The sequence below is a fragment of the Podarcis gaigeae genome (genome assembly GCF_964106915.1).
Source record: "Podarcis gaigeae genome assembly, chromosome: 1".
Taxonomy (NCBI): Eukaryota; Metazoa; Chordata; class Lepidosauria; order Squamata; family Lacertidae; genus Podarcis; species Podarcis gaigeae.
Genome location: NC_139678.1, coordinates 108,346,688 through 108,372,567, shown reverse-complemented (window position 1 = coordinate 108,372,567; position 25,880 = coordinate 108,346,688). Strand labels below are relative to the sequence as shown.

The 25,880-nt window shown below is 39.0% G+C and overlaps 1 protein-coding gene and 1 long non-coding RNA gene across 6 annotated transcripts in view; one reads left to right on the top strand and one right to left on the bottom strand.

Annotated features, from left to right (window-relative positions):
• The window catches only part of FIGN (fidgetin, microtubule severing factor), a 124,632-nt gene extending 98,889 nt beyond the window's left edge, over window positions 1-25,743 (top strand). For 2 of the 3 annotated variants that reach the window (XM_083707569.1, XM_083707567.1), the window contains one exon: window positions 16,213-25,743. In XM_083707569.1, coding sequence (XP_083563695.1) covers window positions 16,213-18,461 — 2,249 coding nt within the window. In that variant the 3' untranslated portion in view covers window positions 18,462-25,743. Of the gene's footprint in view, window positions 1-10,006; window positions 10,190-16,212 lie in introns of those variants that run through there. The other variant, XM_083707568.1, reaches the window with a different exon arrangement.
• LOC310833322 overlaps window positions 1-25,880 on the bottom strand; it is a 400,786-nt gene that overhangs the window by 360,880 nt on the left and 14,026 nt on the right. The window lies entirely within an intron of this gene.

Genomic DNA, 25,880 nt, shown 5'->3' with positions numbered 1-25,880 from the left:
GGATTTCTTCTAAATATACATATAATGCATTTACTCTCCTTTAGCTTATTAGCACAGAGGTACTCTGATCTCAATAAAAGTAACTGCATAACTTGATTAGATAGGTGGGTGCTAAACTGGGATATGCAATGGCATTAGGAATGGGAAATTGAGGGGAATATGTCATTTATTTTAGATGAAGGTACTAAATCTGCATGGTTACCCGTATTAGTTCAAGATTGACCATTTATTTCAAACTTTCCAAAATTGATCTTTGCTTTCATATGCTTAAAAAGAACAGGACTGTGCAGAGAGGTCTCTTTGATTAACCCAACTGTATCTGTAAAATACATATTTTCATGTTCATAAAGGATGAATCTTAAGGATTAAAAGTAGGCAATTGGCATTCATAATTTTGTTTTGCTATTTTAAACAAGGAAGGCTATTTCTTGAAGCAACACAATTTGACAGATGAAAAATGTTACTGATTTAACCTTAAGACTAAGGTTAATGGCGGCTGTGTTTATATCTATACTCTTCAGAAAAATATATATACAAAAATGCACAGCCTTCTCCAGTGCTTTTTTTCTGGAGGGACGCAGGGGTACGCATACCCCTAAACATTTTGTGAATCTTTGTACTTTTGTCCATTTACTGTATTTATTTTTCCCGATTTGAACTATAAAATGGTGATATGGTTGAGTCAAAATGCGAGTACCGCTAAACATTTTTATTTTATTTTTTAGAAAAAAGCACTGGCTATACTCCACAGATGTGTGAACAGAGCAATAGGAGCATATCTGCTTTCCAAATTGTAATAAATAAATTGTCAGTAGAGGGTCTGCTTATTTTTTGTATCCCTCCCCTATTAGGGAGAAGATACAGGATGTGCAAATAGAGTAGCTTCCTGCTAAATGAATGCTAGATCTAGCATAGGATCAGGGAGAATGTTGGCTAGCAGTAGTAGTAGTAATTTTATTTACAGCCATAGGCCCATACAGGTAAAAACGACACATAAATAACAACTTGTGCACGTGGAGAAAAACAGCCGCTAAAGCACCACTATAACAATAAAATACTATAAGATAGAATGGCTAGCAATCTGATCTGCTTTTTGCATTCATGGAAAATGCATCCTCCCGTTGATTAGAAAATATTAAGATTCACTGTCACTTAAAGCTGAGCACACCATTGATCTGAATCAACAATGGTCATTCAATATTCATACCAGTTTTTATCCTTATTTATTTCCCTCTTTAAATGTCTCCCTTTTATTTACGTAAGTATGAGAATGTTGATGGTGACAAACAAGAATGTTTGTAACATGTGGTATGTGGTCTTTATGAGTCACAGAATGCTATTAATGTGTAAATGTGAAATTTGCGTGTCTAGTACACTGCAGGAGGGAGGACTTAAATAGATTTCCAAACCCATCTCCCTAATTAGCTGTTAAAAATCAAGGTATTTTGTGTTTCACCTATAGCTGTGTGTGCTTTAGTTGTGCATGCTTGCTTGCAAGAGCAATAACTCCAAGAGAAAAAAATAACCGTCAAATCTTAGAAATTTACTTCAGATAGAAATTATGTGTTTCTTCATTACTATCCAGATTAAATCTCTGGTTGCAATCCTTTGCAGAGTTTTACATAAAAATAATTCCAACTCAGTGGACTTAACTCCAGGGATGCAAACAGGATTTCCTAGGTCTGGTACGTTATATGTGGATTGCCGCCCCACCCCATAATCTATTCTCAATAAGTGCTGTTTATGTTGTTGTTGTTGTTGTTGTTGTTGTTGTTGTTGTTGTTGTTGTTATTAATGTGTTGGGGGCCGCCCAGAGTGGCTGGGGAAACCCAGCTAGATGGGTGGGATATGTATACATACATACATACCTCACAGGGATGTTAGAGTTACTTGATTTCTTCTTCACCCTTTACCATAACGTCCCTTGTCGGGTTACAATGATATAAAATTCCTTATTAAAAACTGGTTAAAAACAAATTACAGTTACAGAAAAAGGGTGGATCCTAATGCTAATCCTAAAAGTGGGGGCAGGGAGGATAGTGTGCACAACCTTGAGCTCCTGAGTAGAAAACAAAGATACAAATATATAATATCAGTCACAGCAGACCCCTTCTTTTAGCTGCAACATTTCATAGTCCTGATATTTACAGAGAGAGAGAGAGAGAGAGAGAGAGAGAGAGAGAGAGTGTGCAAGCCAAACCTGAGAAATAATCAACAAGCAAAAAATACTCTTGAGTATGTGTGGATTCACAACTTTGATGGCTGAACTACCAACTCTCAGCCTACCTAGTTGTGAACATAAAAGAGGGAAAACAATACACACAGATATAATCTCCTGGGAGTAAAATCCACAATATGCAACAAATATGTGCACTTTCAGAACTCTCAACAAAGCTCATATGAACAGAAAAGCATTCTTGTGGTAAAGTACAGTCTACCTGCAGCCGTAAGGTGCTTGCTGATTCATTATATATTTTTGCTTCTGGTTATTGTATACAGTACTGGTAAATAACAGCTCAATGATGGCAAGCAGACCAGTAATGGCTGGGTGGGGGACATAGAAAACCAAGAACAGGGGTTGCAATTGCTCTTCCTTCCTTCCTTCCTTCCTTCCTTCCTTCCTTCCTTCCTTCCTTCCTTCCTTGACAGGAAGAAAGCCTAATTTATGTCAAGGGTTTTTAGTAGAACATATGGAAACCACCCAGTTGTTTTATTCTGTAAAGGCAGCACACTTGGGCAGAGAATGAAATAATTTGGACACCAAGGAAATTGTTTAAACAAACACACCCTAACATCCTTCTCTATCCAGCGTCAGCAACAATGATCCACTCCTGCTTTTTCTGCTCCTCTGAAAGGGCAACCCCACTGATACCCAGGTGGGAGTGGTCTGCATTTCTTCCTCTGATAGCCTAGCAACAGTGATTAAGTGATTAAGCGTCCTTAGCAATGGCACAGAAACCTTCAAAGTGCCTCTGCATTTCATGCTCTAACTTTCTTCAGAAATGTCTGATGACTTGCTTTTTTAAAAAAGGAAAGAAAGCTAAGACTCTGGAGTCCCTTCTGGGTCAGGACCTGGCACATGCATAGCCCCTGTGATCCCTTGTTAGTGGTCCTGTTTAATTCTGTGTAAGCATACCATAAGTCACACCTCCCCCTTGTTTTTCTGTCTGTCATATGTTCAATTTATGTACACAGAGAGTGCATATGTTATGTTAAATATCAGAAACTTCTTTAATGTTGTTTTGTTTATATTCTGATAAAAAATCAAAATGTCCAAATATTTGCTAAAGTGAAATAACTAGAAATAATAATAATAATAATAATAATAATAATAATAATAATAATAATAATAATAATAATTCATTAATAATGTATGCTACCTTCTCTCACATTCTACTTCAAGTCTGTGACTAAATGCAGACTCCATAGCTTCAAGGTCAGCCAAATCCCTCCCTATACTTTGTTCACCATCAGGTCTGAAAAAAAGTTTGGGGCAACTTGAAAGCTTGCTTCTTATTTTGAGAGTTTTTGGTTGACCCAACGTATATTTGGGATAAAATCCATCAACTCTCAGATTAATGCTAAAAATGAAAAGGAAAAAAAAAGTTCCCATAATAGAAGATCAGATAATAGAAGAGAAATAATCCTTGCACTAGATGCACTCAATGAAACTTCATAACATTTTGAAACACTGTTGTAAACTAGGCTGTGAATCTTTTATTTTATTTTCTGCAGAAGGTAATGTTGCCTTGAATGTTCTTGTTCTTATTTAACAGTGTTGTCCTATACATTTATACTCCAGAAGTAAGCCCCGTTGAGTTCAATTGGGACATACTTCCAGCTAAGTATACATTTAGCCAAGCACTGCAATCCTAAGAGGGGCCTGCGAGGTACAGTAAGTGGATCCCCTGCTGCTTATGCAGCCCTGCTGGCTTTGGCAGCCAGGACAAGAACGCAAGGGAGGTTTTCAGTTTTTATGCACTAGCTTTAGGCTGGTGCAACAGCCCTTTTCCAGGAAACAGTTCAGCATGGCATCCTGTCCCGCTCCTAGCCCATTTCTGCCACAAGTGGGAACACTGCCAGCAGTAGCTTGTCACCAAGGCACAGTAGGGGTTTCTAGTGGTGGTGCTTCTTTGCAGGTAGAGACCAGCAGTTCATAACCCTCACCAGCTATATTGCTCAGGGGGTTAGGACAGTGCTCTTAGTGTCTGGTAAAGAACAACTTTTATAATCATTTCCATAATTTACCCATAAATATTGACATTTATCATGGCAAGTTGCAAATGTCATTAATAAGTGTCATGACACAAACCTGTCGACATTTGCAAGTAGAATCCAAGGCTAACTAAATGCTTTCCAGAAATGATTTAAATCAGTCTAATGTTCATTGTCGCCAGTAGATGTTGTTATTGTTATTATCATTAATTTATTACTACACAATCATCTCAAGGAGATGTGCAATAAAAACAGCAAAAAACCAAACCCAGTTAAAAACAAACCAAAAAAAGTCAATGCATTTAAAACAAAAATAAAACAATAAAAAACAGACATCCAATTATTCAGCTGGGAAAGCCTGCCAGAACAAAAATGTCTTCAATTGTTTCCAGAAAGTGGGTGTGTGTCATATCTCAACAGGAATGCCCTTCTGCAGAACATGGGCAGCTACACTAAAAGCCCTCTTCCGAGTTACTGAAGAGCAGGCTCTGAGATATTTGGAATTTGCGGGAGAAACTTTCTCACAGACCTTAGGGATCTACTGGCTATATAAGAGATAAGGCAGTCTCACAAATAACCCATTCCTGGGCTGTATAGAGCCTTATATGTTAGTACTAACACCTTTAACCTGGCTTGGTCGCAGACTGGCATATCCCACAAAGAAGGTTTAATGTGTAGGTGGTAGTTGGACTCTGCAAGCAACCTAACCACCATGTTCTGCAGCAGCTGCAGCATCCAGTCCAACCCCACATGTGGTCCCACATTGAGCACATTACAGTAATCCAACCATGAGGTTACGAAATCATGTACAACTGTGGTCAAACTATCCCAATCCATCAATGGTCATAGGTGTCCTACCAAATGAAGTTGGGGAAAGGCAATCTAGGCCACCAAAGATACCATGAGATACTATGGTCTAGGCCAGTGTTTCCCAACCTTGTGCCTCCAGATGTTTTTGGCCTACAACTCCCATCATCCCTAGCTAGCAAGACCAGTGGTCAGGGATGATGGGAGTTGTAGGCCAAAAACATCTGGAGGCACAAGGTTGGGAAACACTGGCCTAGGCCAGAGGTTTTCAACCTTCTTGGGTTCATGGCTCCCTTAAACCAACCACATTCTTTCTGCAGCACCTCTGTTGGGCTCAGGACCCCAGTTATATCACCTGTTTTCAAACACCCTCCCTTGTGGAGTGTTCATTCAGCCTCCTCTCTTGTCCTGTTTCCTTGGGAGCCCTCTGGGCAGCCGCAGCTCCTGCCCTGGTCTCCGAGCTGCCTCCTCTGCCCCCTCCTCACACTGCCCCACATAGGCCTGGGAAGCACCTTCTGGCCAGCCCCAGAGGCACCATCCACCTGGGGAACTGTGCAAGCTTTTGGGAGGCAAAGATGAGAGCATCAGAGGAGGGAGGGAAGGAACGAGAGATGAGAGGCCAGTGTTGCCCACGGCCCACTGACCATCATTAAGGGACCCCAGGGTGCCACAGCACACTGGTTGAAAACCACTGGCCTACGGAATGATCAGAACTGTGAATAATTTGATTTCCTTTCAGTATGATTAGGTACACAAATATGAAAATTAGTGTTTATCTTTAATGATATTGTACCCCAAACATTATTACTTTGTTTGAGGTTTTAATTGTCTTTAGCCTCTACACCATTGTTGTTTTTTACTCCTATTTATTACAGCTTGCCTTATATGTGGGAATGATCAGCCAAAATTAAGCACTTCTTATTGATTTCAATGGAAGAATGCTAAATACATGTTTAACACTCCAATTAAAATCAATGGGACAAAAGCACTTAATAGTGTACAGGCTGTGCCATTTTTTGGCTCACGGGTCAATGTATAACAAATACTGGATAAATTGAAAGGTTTAGATTATGAGAAAATGAGGAGGCCATGTCCAAGGCAAAAAAACTTTTCAATAAACATATTAAATGGTCCTAATGTATAAATGCACAAAACAATTTTCCATGTAGCAAACATGAGCAACTTAACCACTGTATTCATGTAGAACTTATTTGGGTGGGAACTACATTGCCTTTTCTATAGCCGTCTTTAAATAAAAATTATCATTTTAATAAGTAACTGCCTGTATCCATATATACCAACTCAGTAACTTTGGCTTACAATAAGACAAATCAACAATGCCTGAGGTACATTTTAATCCCATTACTTTGTTTCAATTGTTACTTTGCTCTTATGTCAATCTCTCTCTTCATTTGATAGAGATTTTTTTGCAGTATGAGACTTACTACAATACGTGCTAAACACGTTTAAGGCAGAATTGCCTTTGTGATTGTTAGAACTTCAGCCATGTATATTAGAAGAAAGGGGTTGGAGGATGGGGATGAGAGTAATTTGCTGCAATTGTATTGTAATTGGCAGTCGTGAGGTGTGAAAGTGTGATTTAAAAGGAATAATCATTTGACAGTATTTAAATTAGATAATTGGGATGTGGAGTATACAGGTTTCAAAATTGTTCTGCAACTAGTTACAAGCTCCCAATTGGTTCACTTTGATATTATACTATGTGTGTTCCCTGTAGTCAGTATCGAGTTAAACTATTTGGTTCGGAGAGGAAAATAATTTTAAAATTTCAGTGTTAACTTTCATAGAACCATTACAGATGCCTTATACTGAATCAGACCATTGGTCCATCTAGCTCAGTGTTATCTGTACTGATTGGCTGCAGTTATCTAGGGTTTCAGATAAGGGAAATTCTCAAGCCCTTCCACGACATGCCAGGGATTGAACCTGTGACCATCTGCATGCAAAGTAGATGCTATACCACTGCACTACAGTCCTTTGGCATTCAGAAGGGCTACAGAGTTGAAGATGTATTCTATTATTAAGAATATTTTAAGGGAAATGGGCGGGGGGAGGGATATTAATATGAAAAACTTGTGTAAAGTTAGAGCATGGTAGAAGGAGGAAGCCAGTTACATGAATGCGGTCCTGCACGTGTTCGTGAAATTACACCATTGTACATACCCTCCAACATTTCTCCAATGACAATAGGGACATCCCATACCGTAATGATAATTTTACTATTTATACCCCCACTCATCTTACTGGGTTGCCCCAACCACTCTGGGCAGCTCCCAGCATACATAAAAATGTAATAAAACATTAAACATTTAAAAAATACCTTCCCTTTACAGGATTCCCTTGGGGGCTGGATAACTCTAAACCCTCCAACATTTCTCCAATGAAAATAGGGACACCTTAAGGAAAAGTGGGACATTCCAGGATCAAATCAGAAACTGGGACGGCTTCTCTAAATCATGGGTGTCCCTGGAAAATGGAGACACTTGGAGGGTCTGCATTGTCTAAGCTGTCCCTTTACACACCACACAAAATAAAGAACAGCATTATAGTTAATGTTAATAAGGTGTGCATTTCATATTAAAATATGTTAGAGTGGGAAGGAACAATATGTGAAGTCTACAATTCTAAAAACTTTCATGCAAGTAAGTGCCTTTCAGATTGGAGAGATTTACTTGTAGTAAACATATGTCTGCTTTGACATGTACTTCGCAAACAGGGCCTTCTAAGTTGAAGTGGATAAAGCCTGCAACATGCCCATTTTAAAGCCACTGAGGTTCCATGTTGTCACACATGTCTAGATTAGACTCCCATCTTCAGTGGGTATGTATGAATACCTTTGATGGAAACTCAAATTGCAAATTCCAGAATAGTTAACCTTCAGGAGGGATGTGTTTATTTCAATTTTCAATTTTAAAAAATCCACAGTGCAGTAGCGGTTGACAGGGTGGCACAGACGGGGCACTGTTCACCTGGCTTTCCAAAAATAATCATTGCTACAATTTACTGAAAATGGGAGGAGTGGACAGATGCCACAGCAGAGCTAATCCTTCACCAACTGCTGTTGCCACAGCATTTTGACATTATTTTGACTTAGTTTCACTATTATTATTATTATTATTATTATTATTATACGTTTAGATTCTTCCTTTCCTCCATCACAGAATGCACAGCTGAGGACATGCAGTTACCCATCCAGCCACTGACTAGGCCCAAACCAGCTTAGCATCAGCAAGGTGGCCTATTATGCCTTCTTGGACCAAACGATCAAATACTAACAGTTTAATACTGAAATTACTGCTGGATTTCCCTATCACCTCACCTCTTATAAGCTTTCCATGTGACATACAGAATTTTAGCATTTATTTAAGTTCTGGAAGAACCAGCAGCAATGGGTCTCCTTTTGGTAGGACAAATAGCTTAATAGAATATTATTTTCAAAGGCAGCCGTGGCTACTTCCATAACATAATGACTATATTTTCTCTTGTATGGTCAAAGGAAATTTTACAGCAGACTTGGCTGCATAAACATTACCCATCACAGTATGTACAATAACAGTATTAGTACTGATTACATATTTTTTCAAATTGCTCAAAATGCTTCACTTGCATTAGCCCTGTAAACCTTTCAACAAACTTGTATTGTTATCCACCAGTTACAAATTAACATAACGCAACTAAGTTCATGACTGATTTAAAATAAGAACCAGGGTACTTTCCAGTCCATCACTCATTTTCTAGTCGACTATGCTACACTAGAAGTCAGTGTGGGAGAAAACTATAGTTGTTTCAAATTGCAAGTGTGAGTGCACTCTTGCTGGTAATCATTCCCAACTGCCAAATCCTTGGGGAAAGTATATATTTTTTTCTTTGCTCTTTGGTGTATATATACCTTGTAGAGAGAAATATCACATGCAAGACTTGGTCCCTGTCTTCTGGTAGCACAGGATTATGAACCAGAGTTGTCTCTATTAAGGACCTGATTCTTAAAGGTTTTGAGCATCTTCAACTCAATGAAGCCTAACACTTAAGAGTACTTGACATCTTTGAGTGCTGGAACCTCATCTGAGTTGATGGATGTTCGCCTTTGATATAGAATCAGGTGTCTGCATTCAATCACTTCAGAGTAATTATTACAGTAAGTATTCTAGATGTACAGTCTTTTCAATAGTTCCTAATACTTGAAGAACAGAAAGAGTACAGCTGTCCAGTAGAACAAAATGAATGCTACATCAGTGTAGTGTGCCATTTTGTTAAACACGGGTCCAAAACTGAGCAATATCTGCTAGTTTCTAAATAGGCTTGAATCCAGACAGAAGCGTTGATGTGTTAGATATGCATCTGCATCTAACAATGGCTCTACACATTTCCTCATTATATTGAAGTCTACTAGTTTGATTGTCCAGATGTAATTAACCCATTCCACTAGCGGAAGCGAGTGAAAGGACCCTCAGTAGTACAGTGCGGCTTTTCTCCTCTCCTCCCCCAAATCCGCTGTAGAGTTTTGGAAGAATGCCCAGAACAGCACACAGAAGGAAAGTAGGGGAGATTGTTCCATCGGGCAAGCAGAAAGTGCATCGGGCAAGTGCTATTGCCATAGCACTACACTGAATTCCACCCAATATGTTTCATGTCCCACATCACATGCAAGAGTGCACATGAGAAGCAACTATTTCCAGTGACTACTTTTTAGTGGATATTTAACCTGAAGCACATTGTCAGAAATTAGTACAGTGGTACCTCGGGTTAAAAACTTAATTCATTCCAGAGGTCTGTTCTTAACCTGAAGCACCACTTTAGCTAATGGGGCTTCCCGCTTCTGCCACGCAATTTCTGTTCTCATCCTGAAGCGAAGTTCTTAACCCTAGGTACTATTTCTGGGTTAGTGGAATCTGTAACCTGAAGCATCTGTAACCCGAGGTACCACTGTACTTGCTTGTGTTGTTTCCAGAGATCAGAGGTCAGGTAACTCTAGGTCTTGGAGATGACATCAAAGCTTTGGTGAGGTATGTTCATGAACAAAGCATGTATTCTAATGGATGATGGATGTGTATCTTATTTACAGCTTTACTAGTTTGCATTTAATTCAATGGGCCAGCTCTTTCAATGCAACACTTGTATACATGGTTAAAAGGAATGGAATGTACAGGTGAGCAGAGTCCTTTAACAGGGTATAGAACACAGAAAAGAGGCAGTTGTTTTATTTTGCCTTGATTTGCTCTGAAGGCATATTCAAAAAAGCTAGTCAAGATACTTTGTACAGTTCAAAACAAGTTTGAGCACCCTCAGCATGAAATGCAGTTGAAGAAATGCAGGTTGATTTTCTCCTCCCATTTTCCTTCTCTCCTTCATTCTACATTTAAACAAGATTGATATCTGCATTTTTCTGTTTGGCTATTGTACTATATTTTAAGTGATGTTAACTGTTCTTATCAAATCTAATCACTTGAATCATGTAAATTGAATAGAAACACTAAGAAATAACACATATTTTTGTAGTAGTGTGTTGTACTATATTAGTTTAAAACAACAAAATAAATATTATCTTGTTATGCCTCATACTGAACAGAATGATCACCAAGGTGCTTTTTTCTCTAGATTCACATTAAATTCTGGACAGGTTCAGTCATTTTGGAGCTGAAAAACTGACAGTTTGCATTTGCAGGATTAGGTCCCATATGTGCTGTGATTCTGAAACAAGTCCTGTAGGGATGTGTTAAGCCTTGACAGCCTTTAACTGTGATTCCCCCTCCCCCGCTTACTTTCAGTTAATTTTGACACAGTGAGGGAGGGAGAGAAAGAATTATGAAGTTGCTTGCACATGGTATATGATGTTTGAAAAGCATGAAGTATTTTGAAATAGCTCCCCCCCAAAAAAATTAAATAAAAGGGAGTAAAATATTTTTTAAAAACCTGATTGGTCTAAGCATAATCCATACAACAGTTCAGGACACTACAAAATACTGTATGCAACAGTCAAAAACGAATTTGCAAAGTATTGTCTGCACACACACACACACACATACATATCCCTAGAATCTTTTTTTAATTTGATAATATCTGAAAAGCTGTTGTTGAATGTTTTCTTTGTCCAGATTTGGACAATTGCATATATTTGCTCTTTATAATAACACTTCCTTAATTTTCTTTCTTAGTATTTTTCCTTAGTATGGTTTGCTTAGCTTGCCTTTTCTATCCGAAACACAATTGTGGTTCGAGGACCCGAACCCCGCGCAGTGGAATGAAACACAAGGACCCGTGATATAAGGTTAATGGGCAAGAAAAGGCCACAACTTTATTAATTACAGCAAGTGAAAAGGTATTGGCTTAGGCATTGGATTACGTCAGCTGACTCCACCCACTCGGAGAGGGGTGAGTCTAAAAAACAAACAAATAAACAAACAAAGGGGGTTTATTCACCAGTAGGTGGAGCCTGTTGATGCTAATCCAACTATAGGCTCTCCCCTGATGTCACCGAGGGTCGTGCCATGGCCTCCCGCCAAGCAGGCATCGGACAGAATACACGACCGCCCGATTCCTTTAACGGAATACCCAAAAATTGAAGGCGCAGGCCACACCTAGCCCTTCGACACCACAACACATTATTCCAATGCCTAACCTACCCACTAATACCATGAAAGTTGTGACGATTGCTACGAGGTAGGCGAAAAAACCAAAAAGCCTAATGCCAAATGGAAAAATTCCTACCAGCCCCCCTGGACAACCAGGGCGACCAACCTAAGGTCCATAGCAAGTCCAAAAGAAAACTGGAAACCCTGCTCTAAGGGAGTGGAGGGTGGGTGACTCGCAACGGGACGACAAAAAGTGAGGTCTGGAGGCTGGCGCCGCAGCAATTCAGGCTGCTGTACACGCCCCCTTGAAGGCACCTGGTTGGGTGCCTGGCCGAGGGCGTGGGCGCCAGCCAGGTGAGTGGGAGGCAAGGGGCAAACGCCCCCTGCTTGAGGCGGAGTCCAGCTCCCGGCCACAACCACTCCCCTCTCTTGCAGGGAGGAGAGTCTTTGCCATGCTGATAAAAGGATTGCCAGATGTCTCTTATTTTTAAAGAATATTGCTGCTTGCCAAAATATCTGACCAGTACAACTTCATAGAGGCCAACGAAACAAACACCATAACCAGTAATATTTCTTATTTTTGAACTTGATAAGGCAGTTGTAGTGCACTCTATATTATTATGGATAATAGCTTTATAGTTAACTCTTAATTTACATTAATTGTGTGTATCTGAAGAAGTGTGCATGCACACGAAAGCTCATACCAAGAACTGACTTAGTTGGTCTTTAAGGTGCTACTGGAAGGAATTTTTTTTGTCTTAATTTACAAATCACACTAATAATTGTAATGCAGTAGAACAAATGCTTACGTTTAGGTTATGAGGATAGTCCTGTTTCCTTAAATTCATATTGTAATTCTGAAATGCTGCTTTTACAGCCTGTGTTAAATGTACTGGTACTCAATATGCACCAATAAATAAACTTTCAATTATTGTGCAGTGAGCAGATTCACAACTAGGATAGTAATCTGAAACCAATGGGCTAACTAGTAATTATGCCAAATAAATAGTTTTGATGCATGTGATTATTTATACCAGAGGAATGAAAATACAGAAAAAACTTAATTGCTTTTCAATATCAGTTTTTTAAAAGTTGATATGTCATACTAAACATTTTAACATAATACAGGCTTGCATGTTCACTTTGCTAGAGTGTTTCCACAATAAACAATAACTTTTGCATTCCCCTGTTCCCAACCCCACCCCATAGTTACTGTGTGATAAACAATATTGCGTAGCTCCATTAAAATCAATGAGATTTTTTTTTTACCAGTGACTACTATAAGATGCAGATTATGCCTATACATCTGTGCAAATGCACAGAAGTTCTAATTCAGATTGCACCAGAAGGCAGTACAGTGGAACCTCGTGTCATCCTTACGAATGCTTCGGGTAACGAGCTCCGCTAACCCAGAAGTAGATGCCCCTTGTTGTGAACTTTGCCCTGGGATGCAAGCGGAAGTCGTGAGGCAGCAGCAGCGGCAGGCCCCATTAGTAAAAGCACACCTCATGTTAAGAACGGTTTTGGCTTAAGAACGGACCTCCAGAACAAATTCAGTTTGTAACCGGAGGTACCACTGTATATTTGACAGTACAATCTGGCATGCGTTTTAAGGGGTGGTGGTGTTCTGTATTGCTGCTCCTACGCTGCCTAAGAAATGCACAAAACTCTCAAAAGTTTCAGGTTCATAACACTGATACCATTTATAAGCAATGCATTGAGAGTAGTACAAGAATATAGTGGGCACTGATCCATTTGAGGAAGTGGCTTCAATGCATCCCCACACAGTTGCTTTATAGCATTTTGTGCTCACACTGCATTTGGTGCAGCATACTGTTTGCATCAGGTAGTCCCTGATTCACATTTTACCTCTGCCATGAACTCATTAGGTAAGCCACTATCTCAGCCCCAGAATGGGAATAATAATATAGTTATTACAATTGTTGTTGTTGTTGCTATTGCTATTACTACTACAACATAGCTCAGTAATGAAAACTGCAAGAAATTAATGCATGTGAAGCAATTTGGACGCTCTAAAACTCTACATAAATGCCATATATTATTAGTAGTAACTTGTGTTCTGCATTCAGATTATCTTCCCTCAATGAGGCAAGTGCACAAATGCATGGAAGACTGCAGCCATTGTGTTAAAGCATGTTTTGTTAACTCCAGAATTAATGTTTTACCAATTAAGCTTTGCAGATGTAAATTATACCCATGATTACATACCATTTGTATCATTTGCTTGGCAGGTTGCAGATGAATAAATTTTAAAGTTCTTAAAAAAATATTTCCCTCCATACATAACAACTGAAGCATTAATCTGTTCAAATATTTTAGCTTATGCATAAGGAATCAGAAGCCTTCTCTGTTTTTGTAGTCTCTCAAAATCAAAAACATAAAACATTTTTAAAAGGGGGGCTATTTTATTTTATTTAAGTTAAATTGTTTTGTATGGCTGTCATATTTATTTACCTGTTTTTCTTGGTGAAATTAAATCCTCATATTTACTATAGGTTTACTGATTTATCTTAAAATGAAGGAGTGAACATCCAACTGTCATGAATTAAAATTTGATTTTGAAAATGTGGGTTGAACGTATGGCAGTTAGCAACATCTTTGTCAAGATAAAACTAAATTAGGGCACATCTTACACATTCTTATGCAAAGTATGATTTTAGATACTAACTGGTAAACCTCAAGTGCTCTTTTGAAATTCTTAGATCAAATTACAGCATGGGTTAGCAAAAAAACCCAAAAACCTATGTGAATTTTAATAACAAACTCTGTCCTAAATAATTCCAATACAAATGAGCACAACTGCAATAAAATATATTTACAAATTAATCCTGTTGCTCTATTAATTTATTGTGTAATTACTGCAATTCTTCCCACCTTGTTTTCAGTATTTCTTAATCATTAAGCTGGAAGCCTGACAGCAGTGCCAGCCCTGGCATGATTCTCTTTGACTAAAACCTTGTAAATTAACACAATTAGCACAGCATCATGCTGCTAATTAACTTCCTGTGTCTGGTGCAGCGGATGTGCAAACAAGGAAGAAGGAATCAGAAGGGAATAAACATGCCATTCTGTTACCAAACTGTATGCTGTGTTAGGTCTAGCTCAGCGGGGCTAAACTGGTCATGTCAAGATTCTGGAGTCAGGCAAAGGAGGGCTAAAGGGGTTTGGGAAGAAGAAAAGCAAGATGAGGAGGCTATAGGCTGTCAAAAATAGACCGCAGAATTCATGAGAGAACCCGTGACACAAATGCTTCGTTTACTCTAAGCCTTCTTATCAGAGAATCTGTGCCAAAGGGTACAAGACAGGTTGGTGGAAAAAATAAAAATCACTTTTTGCAAAACGAGCAAGATATTGCTGAGGCTTGCCTTCATGCTGCCTGCGATACACAGGTAAGAGTTGAAGAAGCTTTTTTTTTTTAATGCTGGTGAACTCTATTTGCCATTTGGAATGGCTTACCAAATTACAACTAAAGAAATCTCTCTCTCTCTCCCTGGCATGGTTAATTGTGCTAATGCATTGGTCACACTGCGTTACTTAAGTATTCTCTGATTGTTTACAGCCAGCACTACTTCTTTTTTTGCTGAACTTTTAGCAAGACTACACTTAATTCTTCCTTTTCTCGTTTCACCCCACCTGCTATGTACCCTAGAGGCAGGGAGGGGAAGGGAGAGTTTGAAACAGGGAGGGAGGCGAAAGGAGAGCAAGTGAAAAAGGCAGGCAGACAAGTGATGCTTGGGCTTTGCTCTTTTCTTCTCCCCCCACCCTTCCTCCCAGTGCCTCAACAACAGAACTGTGAGGCAGAGAGCAGCCAGTTGTAATTCATACCGAGTTGTAGGCTTTGTGTGATGAAAGCAACGGAGCGCTGCCTGAGAGATTGCTTTGCTGCACTCCACGAAGCAGATTTGAAACTGTCGTGGACCACTTTAGATGAGAGTTGGATTATGGAATGACCTGCTATGTCTGTGTCATATTGTTCTGCGCAGGGTGCATTATACTGTGCTAACTAGGTATTCAGTACCAAATAAGAAAGGTATCCTAGATGTGATCTGTCAGCTGTGTCGTGTCTCTCTCTCTTCTCTCTCTCTCGCCCTGTGTGTGTGTTTTAAAAAATGTTAAAATTTAAAACTGAAACTGATGAGGGAAGATAGAGTGTTTGTTGTATGAAACATGTTACTTAACATTGAATCCATGCTCAGAATACCAAAAATGTACCAAATTACACTTTTAAAACATCCAGCTGGGTTAAATCACATACTCCCACACCCCAACTAATCAGACTGCAATTCTAATCCCAGTTACGTGAAAGTATCCCACACTGAATTCACTATTACTTACTTCTGAGTAGACATGGTTAGGATTGTACTGTAAGTAGAATATTTTAAGAGAGGGGCATGTATATATTTTTCAAGAAAATGTGCCACTGGTGATCTTTTTTTTTTTTTTTACAGGCAGGTAAATTATTATATCTATAAATGAAGAAATCAAGTGGATGTATTTTGATGCCTTTGCAACAGTATTTTCCGCTTGTTAATTTTGGCTTTTTTGTTTTTGTTTTTGTTCTCCCCACCCCAATCCTCAGGCTTGAAGATGCAGTGGACGCCAGAGCATGCCCAGTGGCCAGAGCAGCACTTTGACATCACTTCAACAACCCGGTCTCCTGCCCACAAGGTAGAAGCTTACCGTGGACACCTGCAACGCACCTACCAGTATGCTTGGGCTAATGATGACATCTCTGCTCTAACTGCCTCAAATCTGCTGAAAAAATATGCAGAAAAGTATTCTGGTATTTTGGAAGGGCCAGCTGAACGGCCTATCCTAAGTAACTACTCAGAGCCTCCATCAGGGCTGGTGAATGGCCGCAAGAGTGAAAGTGAACCCTGGCAGCCTTCATTGAACTCTGAGAGTGTTTATCCCATGAACTGTGTCCCAGATGTTATCACTGCCAGCAAAGCTGGAGTAAGTACTGCCCTCCCTCCAGCAGATGTCTCTGCCAGTATAGGGAGTTCACCTGGGGTGGCTAGTAACCTGACAGAATCTAGTTATTCTAGTAGTACATGTGGAAGTCATACGGTACCCAGTCTGCATTCAGGGCTCCCATCTCAGGAATATGCCACAGGATACAATGGATCTTACTTGCATACAAGTTATAGTGGCCAGCCAACACCTGCACTTCCTTCACCTCATCCATCCCCTCTGCATAGCTCTGGGCTTTTACAACCACCCCCACCTCCTCCACCCCCTCCAGCCCTAGTACCAGGCTACAATGGAACGTCTAATCTTTCCAGTTATAGCTATCCATCTGCAAGTTATCCCCCTCAAAGTGCTGTTGGGCCTGGATATAGCCCTGGTGGTGCTCCTCCTCCTTCAGCATATCTGCCTTCAGGAATCCCTGCTCCAACTCCTCTTCCCCCTACTACAGTACCTGGTTACAGCTACCAGAGTCATGGTTTAACGCCCATTGCACCCTCTGCCCTGACAAACAGTTCAGCAAGTTCTCTGAAAAGAAAAGCTTTCTATATGGCAGGACAAGGAGAAATGGACTCCAGTTATGGAAATTACAGCTATGGCCAACAGAGATCTACACAAAGTCCTATGTACAGGATGCCTGACAACAGCATTTCAAATGCCAACAGAGGGAATGGCTTTGACAGGAGTGCTGAACCACCATCCTTAGCATTTAAGCCAACAAAACAGATAATGGCTTCTGAACAGCAAAGGAAATTCAGCCAGTCCAGTAGGGCTCTGACACCCCCTTCCTACAGCACTGCTAAAAATTCACTTGGGTCAAGAGCAAGTGAACCATTTGGGAAGTACAGCTCTCCAGTAATGAATGAACACAGTGATGAGCATAGACAACTCCTTCCTCACCCAATGCAAGGCCCAGGACTTCGTGCAGCTACCTCATCCAACCACTCTGTTGACGAGCAACTGAAAAATACTGACGCACACCTAATTGACCTTGTAACCAATGAGATTATCAACCAAGGACCTCCTGTGGACTGGAATGACATTGCTGGCCTAGATTTGGTAAAGGCTGTCATTAAAGAGGAGGTTTTATGGCCAGTATTGAGGTCAGATGCATTCAATGGGCTGAGTGCTCTACCTCGGAGCATCCTTTTGTTTGGACCTCGGGGAACAGGCAAAACATTAATGGGCAGATGTATAGCTAGCCAGCTGGGAGCCACGTTTTTCAAAATCACTGGCTCCGGTCTTGTCACAAAGTGGATAGGGGAAGGAGAAAAAATTGTTCATGCCTCCTTCCTTGTGGCAAGGTGTCGCCAGCCCTCAGTGATTTTTGTTAGTGACATTGACGTGCTACTTTCATCCCAAGTGAATGAAGAACACAGTCCAGTATGTCGAATGAGAACTGAGTTCCTTATGCAGCTGGACACTGTGCTAACTTCTGCTGAGGACCAAATAGTAGTAATTTGTGCCACCAGTAAACCGGAAGAAATAGATGAATCTCTTCGAAGGTACTTCATGAAACGACTTTTAATCCCACTTCCTGACAGCACAGCAAGGCACCAGATAATAGTACAACTGCTCTCACAGCACAATTACTGTCTCAATGACAAGGAGGTTGCACTGCTTGTCCAGCGCACGGAAGGCTTTTCTGGACTAGATGTTGCTCATTTGTGTCAGGAAGCAGTAGTAGGCCCACTCCATGCCATGCCAGCCACAGACCTTTCAGCCATTATGCCCAGCCAGTTGAGGCCCATTACATATCAAGACTTTGAAAATGCTTTCTGCAAGATACAGCCTAGCATATCTCAAAAAGAGCTTGATACATATGTTGAATGGAACAAAATGTTTGGTTGTAGTCAGTGACAAGTCTTTTTTTAAAAAAAATGTAATGAATGTTGGTGCGTGCACACACACATACATACACACACACAAACCTGTTACATAGGGCATGGAACCGCTCTTCAGTAGAGTTAAAATTGTGAAAGAGTACTGTGCGGGGGGGGGGGGACGGGACAATGATCACCTTGCATCAAAAGAGCCAGGTGTAGGTTTGAAGGAATATTGCATCAAACAAGAGCTGTTGATCTGAAAAGCCACAGATGACAGAAAGCATCTGTTGATGCTCCATTCTCTTCAGGCTAGACAACACACTCTCGCTGTGGAGCAAGGAGCCAAGTGGCTTGATTTTTAGAAGGACATGAACCCTGTGTGTTGATTCCATTCTGCTGTTCTCGAGATTTAGTTGCTGTCAAGTGCCTGAAGTGGTGCTTTCTCCCCCTCCCTTCTTTTCATTTTCTTTTCTTTTTTGTTGGCCTCACAATTACATTGGTGGCATGTGCTAATATAAAGAGCTTTAACTTCAAAATGTTATGGGACTAAAGAAATGAATGGTTGCGTTGCGACAGAGAACTACATTTTTATTTTGTTTTCTTTTTTTTTTTTTTTTTTTGGCTAAACTAAGAGCAACAGTATTCCTCAATCCTGTCTGTTCTGCAGTACTAAACTAAGAACAGGTAAAACAGGGTAATGGTAATCTGGACCTTAATTTCTGCAGTTCATTTCTTTTAATGTTCTGTCTGCAAAAAAAGAAAAAAGAAAAAAAACTCAGGAAAGTGATTGTGATTTGTACAGTACCTCAAAGGAATGTGTTGAAAGCACTATGTACTGCTGAGAGTTAATAGGATAGGCTTCAATGTTACTTTATATTAAATATGTATGTATGTTTACCTCAACAGTTGAAAAAAAATGGCAAGGAGAAATATTTTGAATGTATCCAGGAGCAAGCTGAAGTATGTTATAAATGAGTCTTTCAGCATTTCAAAATAGAACGAGAGAGGGTATCCCAGTGTTTAGGAAATGGTTTTCTCCCCCCCCCCCCCCAATATTGGGGATCAAATTGGAACAAGAGAATTTTCATGGCAGTAGTGTGTGGAAGTCCTTAAGTCCTTGACAGTTTTGTGACACATTGGTAGACAGTCCACCAACGGCAAGAAAGCCACCCTGTCGAATTAAGTAATCATCTGAGACAGTCAAAGGCAACATCTAGTTAGGACTCTGAGAGGCAAATTACCTTAGACTACAATGGCTTTTATACCATGTTTAGAGATGTAGTGTCTTGATTATTTCACTGCGTCATTACAACAAAATCATTCTAGGTCACTAAGAAAGGTTGTGGGTTGCAAAGCTGTTTGCAGCAATGCAGTGGATAGTAACCGAACAAAAAAGCAAGAAAAAATGTAAGTCCTCCAATCACAATTTTCTTCCTCATCTTCCATTTCCAAAAGATGAATGATTTTTTTTTATTTTTGCTGGGGGAGGGTTGTGTGTACATTGTCTCTTCCATTTTTGTCTCTCTCTTTTTTGGGTAAATGTGCCCACCATTTTATTTCTACCTCAGTTTTTGTTAAATTCCTCTTTGGAAAGCAAAGTAAAGATGAGGACAAGCTGGATTACATCTAGGATGCTAACCTCCTTAATGACTTTAATGGAACCCATGAACATTTTACTCAGTAAGTTGCTCAGAGTTCCAGGAGATTTAACTCCCAAGGAAGTGTGCTTTCAATCTAAGGGAAGGGAAGGGAAAGGAGAGGATGGAGGAAGATTCAGTTCTGGAGTGAAGCCCATCTATATATTTTACCTCTTCCCTCCTTGTCCAGAGAGGGCAAATGTTGCCGAGTCTTCCTTCTAGAAAGGCAGACTAGCTAGCATGTGTGGCTTTTTGTTCTTTTTGTGCTTCCACTCCACATTGTCTTTTTTATTATTCTTTAATGTTTTTATGAGCAATTCTGTTCATGACAGCTGACTGATGCTGGTAATGTCTCTGAGCACTGTAGCAATCCGAGCCTTTACAGCCACACGAGCAGAACAGTCTCCCCCACTTTTTTTGAAGTGATTTTCTGTTTACTTTAAAGAGAGAGTAGCAAAACACTTGCAAAGCACTGGCATTTTATGTTTCTTTTAAGTAATGTACCTTCAATTACATGAAATAAATGCACTGAAAAGACCTAAGGAGAAAAAGACCAATCAGTTACCTGGTTATTTTGTATCTTTAAAACTACTTTCCAGTTATCATACTTGACATTTAGTCAGTTGAAACATTAGGGATGAGAAAGTTAATAGTGGGTAGGTAGATTGTATTTTATTTCTGATTATTGATTTCCTTTTAATTTCTTAAAATTTCTTTTAATATCCATGGCTAAGAACAGAGCAAATAAACCAAAATGTACATTCTAGCAATTCTTTTATTCAATCTAAATCTAGTGTTTTTGCTTTTAAGGCAGAAGGTGCATTTAAAAAAAACAGTGCCTTTCACTGATATAGTAAAGTAAGATGCTTTGCATTTTCAAGTAGTGAATGCCTTCCTTTTTGCCTTTCAATACTCTTACATTTCTTCTATTATATCTTCCTTTCTGTTTGTGAAGCCCAAGTATGCCGTTTCCCAATGATTCACATTGATCTTGCAGACAGGTTTGCTGATGCAGATTGCTGATCTGTTTTTCATCTTTTACACATTGCATTTTGTGTTTGCTATCAAGCTGTGCTCATTTGAAAGATTCAAGCATGTTTTGAAGAACTAACTCATACTCACACCAGAAATTCTATGCTTTCTACTAAATCAATATTATTAACTAAACTTAAGTAAACATAATGTCATATACATGACCACATAAAATATAAAGTTTTCTATCCCCATAGCCCACTAAATAAAATTAAAAACTACTTCAATAGAATTTTCAGGTCACATTTTGGCTCCCATTTTACATCATATATGTTGGGAAAGGTAATTATTATTTCAATTACCTTAAAAATAAAAAGCAAAATGATGAAGCTGAAAGAATTAAAAGTGTGTGTGTGTGTGTACACCCACACACCCACACCTACCCACTTGAATCTATTGATGCATTGATGCAAGCACCAGGGGATTAGGTTTTCATCCCACTTGGTAGCTAGCTGCAGCTAGTGGCTATAATACTTTACATAACATGAGGAAAATACTTTTGTTTACCCTATCTTCCTACCAACTGGAAGCAAGCTATAATATTCTATCAGTTCCTGCCAATGGAAGTTCCCTGATAAATGGAATCGCACAGCCTTTGTCCAGTGTGCTCAGACCCCATTTGCTCATTTTTAACGAACTATCCTTATGCTAGTTGGAAGCAACTGCTTTGATGCATCCCATGTGAATAGGGCCATTCTTTTCTTATGCTGCTACATTTCCTTCTGTACCCTACATGTCTCAATACAAAAGAAATGGATCCTGACTTAAGCTTCTAAGGTGTTGGATGATCCATGAAAGAGAAGACTAGCTTTTGTGAGGGAATCAATATGACCAACATATAAAAGTGTTCTGCGGATTTAAAATGGCTTCTGTAGGAAGGTATCTGCTATCTTTTTCCATTGGTCAGAACTATGGGTTCTGTATCAACAATAAATAAATAAAAACTTTGGGCAAGAATTGTCAGATTCCATATTGGGCAGATCTCATGTGCCTTTCATAAAAGGGAGAATATTAATAGTTTCAGCTTCTCCCACCATTATATCTACATGATAATTGAAACTGCACCTGCCAAACTCTTCCTTCTGTAAAACTGGTAATTAGTTAAGGACAACAAAGCCCTGCCTGATAGCTTGTTGGAATGTTCTTTGAATACTTTGTGGTAGACAACTATTGCATGCTGGCTGTAGTAGCCTATCAAAATGTGTGGGATGAGATAATAATAGAAACCACCATTTATTTGCATAAGATGAGGCTTCTTCTTCAACTACAATAACAATTCCAAGAACAGAAACAATTTTATGCCAGCCAAATTATCAAGGCCAATTCAAAATGGAGCATCATGACCTTTATATGAGTTTATACAGAAATGCTCTACATTTCTGGCATGCTTCTTTCCCCAAAATATTTAGACCATTAAAGATAGTAGTGAAAAGTTTGCTGACTGAGCTGATCAATGGAATGTGAAAGCAGTTTAAGGCTATTTACTTTTGCACAAAATATTTCTCTATTAGTCAATTTGTATTCTATTCAAATGCAGATAGATGGGTAAAATGGTTTTTCTTGTGCATTTCAAACCCATCAAGGAGAAAATAAAACCTCCCAGTAAAACACATAGGCAAAGCACCATCTGGGAAAGCTAGCTCATCTGTCCAGGGGCTATGCTCTGTAAAATAGTACAAGGTCATTTTATATGGGCTGGCGTAATACTTTGCTAGGCAATTTTCGAAAGGAGATAATCTAGTGTAAAAACCCCAATTAATTCCAACAGATGTTGGTAGATGGTAATGTGTTTACATGTCAAAAGCTGCAAACAAAGGTTTCTGCTGCCTGAAAATGTGTGTAACTTTGAATAGACTGTTATAAGGACCAGCTTATGTGTTTCATTCAAATCAATGCAGACCTCATTCTATGAAATTGAAATATTTCCTTTCTAAAGCGAGATCTCAAAAATAAAACATTGAAGTTGACTTTAAATTTTGTTCATACCATTTATTGCCGCCCACGCTCATCAGTTTGAATTACTTCTGATTTGAGAAATGCCTATCTTATCCTAATCTCTAAGGTACATGCTGTATATGTTAGCTTTCTTCACTAGCCTACTAGGAAAATCTCCTACGTAAGATCCATTGACATGCATGTGTGTTGCCCACTTCTGCACTTCCCAGGCATTTCAATGGGATTTACGTAGGTAAAACTCCTGGTACGCATATGCTCCAGAACTGAAGATCAACATGCCTTCCCCTTACAGCACTAACTTCATTTCATCTTGTATGTGTGCATGTGTTTATACAATAGTTATCTGTACATATATACATAACCCGAAGTATTTTTGCTTTCACTTTCCTTTGAAAGATAAAAAGCTTTCTGTTCCTTAATCATTTGCAGATTTATACGTATATGAAGCACATTAGTAAACACAGAGCCGGAAATATTCCTACACTCAAAAGAAGCAGCTGTACTGGGGACTAGTCAATACATGAACTGAATCTCCCACTCTGCAAAGACCTTTGGTTGACATTCGATTTTGAACCTGCCAGATACATTTTTGTGAACCAGGGATACTGCATCTTTAATGAACAAGTCTCTATTCTTTCCCCTGTTTTTAAATACAACACAAGAAGTGTAGCACTAGGCACTGCAATTGTCAAAGACAATTAGACTGAAAGCAGGAAAATTTCACCTCCCTGTCTCGGTGATATGTAGAATGTCGGCAGTGTGGGTCAGCCTTGCTACAGAGTTGTGTGAGAATATATGAATCAGTCCTATAGAATGTTAAATATTTATAAAATGGTTCTGTTCTACACCAAGGTTGGGAATGCAGTCATTCCTCCTTGTTGTCTTACAATACACAAAGAAGCAAAAGTTTATTTTCACACCTAAACTTCACGTGTATGTTCTTTTCTTTCTTTCCTTCTGTTGTGGTTTATATGCAGTCACTAGAGGGTTTTTTTCTGCTTCCTTTTTATGTATATTATAAATCTATCTATATATATATATATATATTTTCCCCACCGTCGCATTGGGTGTGCATTCAGACATTGTTCTTTAAAACCATTTCTACCTCATTGCTACATATTGTACATGTAGTATTTATTTGTTGTCTTTTTTTGAATGTCATGCATTTCGTAAGAAAGACTTGTCCTTGAACTTGAACAGTCTACCTCAGAAAGACTGTCTCTACACTGAACAGTATTAACAACTGAAATGATAAGACACATTAGCAAAGTGTGGCAGGGTAGATAATGCATGAGGACTTGGGATACTGATGGACTTTTAATTGTACTCTTGTAACACAAGATTGCTTAAAGGAACTTAAAGGAAATTATGCACTGTGCAGATCTTTATCAAGGTCCCACTTTTTGGCATGCTATAGGAAAATGCAGCTTTATTCTGATGGACCCTGATTTGGGGGAGCGGGAATAATTGTCAATTTTCTTAAGCATTATTTGCATTTGCAATCTGTCTACACTCTATTACTGTATCGTGTTAACTGACAACAATACAACTTGGCTCTTAAACTGGAAACAAATGATAGTATTTAAGGATTATTTTTATCTTCAGTAATGTAAAAATGTGTCACACTGTAAGTCTGTAAGTTTCCTATTCCCTGTGTACAGTACTGAAAAGAAACAAACTGCATTTGTAAGAGTCTACAAGGTTTAAACATAAACCAAAAATGGAAAAAAGAGGCACTTCCCAAAGGACTTTAAAATATGGGCTTCAATCCTGCACACTATTTCTCATGTCTAAATGCCACTGAAATTTATTTACACATGCACAAATGTGCACAGGATTGCAGCCATGGAATCAAGGTGCTCATGTGTTCTGTAATCAAATAGTTTTGTTGCTAATTCTGCTTTATCAACGTGTTTGGTTTTGGATGCAATTGTACACGGATGGCACATTTGGAAGTACTTTGTATGAAGTATTTTACATTTTATTATTTATTTTTGCATCATTTCCCCCACCCCTTTGTCTCCAAAAGCTTTGTATTACTGTAGGGGGAAGGATACAATTTGTTTTCTTTCTCTCGCTTTTAAAAAATATATATATAAAAAGAAAATACTGAAATGGGTAAGCCACCCCAGTCAATGCATGAACTTTTCTAGTTGCTTGTCAGCAAATTGTGGATCTTTTTACAAAAGCAAATGAACTGTGACAATCCACAACTCTCACAGATGTGAATGCAGAAATGCATCTGAAAATTCTTGGTATGCCTGACAATCTGTTCTTTAAGTTCCATTTAAAAAGTAGCATCAGATCCTTTCCACTGCAGTTTCTTGAAAGAGTATCATTGTCTTGAGGGTGTCTAATGTAATGATTTAAGAGGTGGAGGGATTATTTCTGTTTGTTTGCTGTATTAGGTGAGGGATGCCATATTTCTTGTCAACTAATAGTACTTGTCTGGGAACAGAAATTGTTTTTTGTTAAAGCCCAACTAAATTAAAATTTTGGTGCACTTTGCTTTCCTGGCCATATTGATTTTATTTGCTTAAATTGAAACAATGTGTTGGATTTGACCAGTTTTTGACCTCTCACAGGGAGGGAAAAGCCTTTATAGTACAAGTTTCTTTGGATTCTTCTGGTACTTGTTTTGCTTATTTATTCAGCAAACTCAAAATCATTTTTGTTGTGCATTATTTTGCATCTGCTGAAACTAAATGTGATATTATTGCACTCATTAAAAATGAAACAATCTATTTCTCTTGGAAAAAAATGACAAGCTTTAGATGATGAAAGCTTAAATTATCCATCACTTTCAAAATGAATTCATATAATTTGTG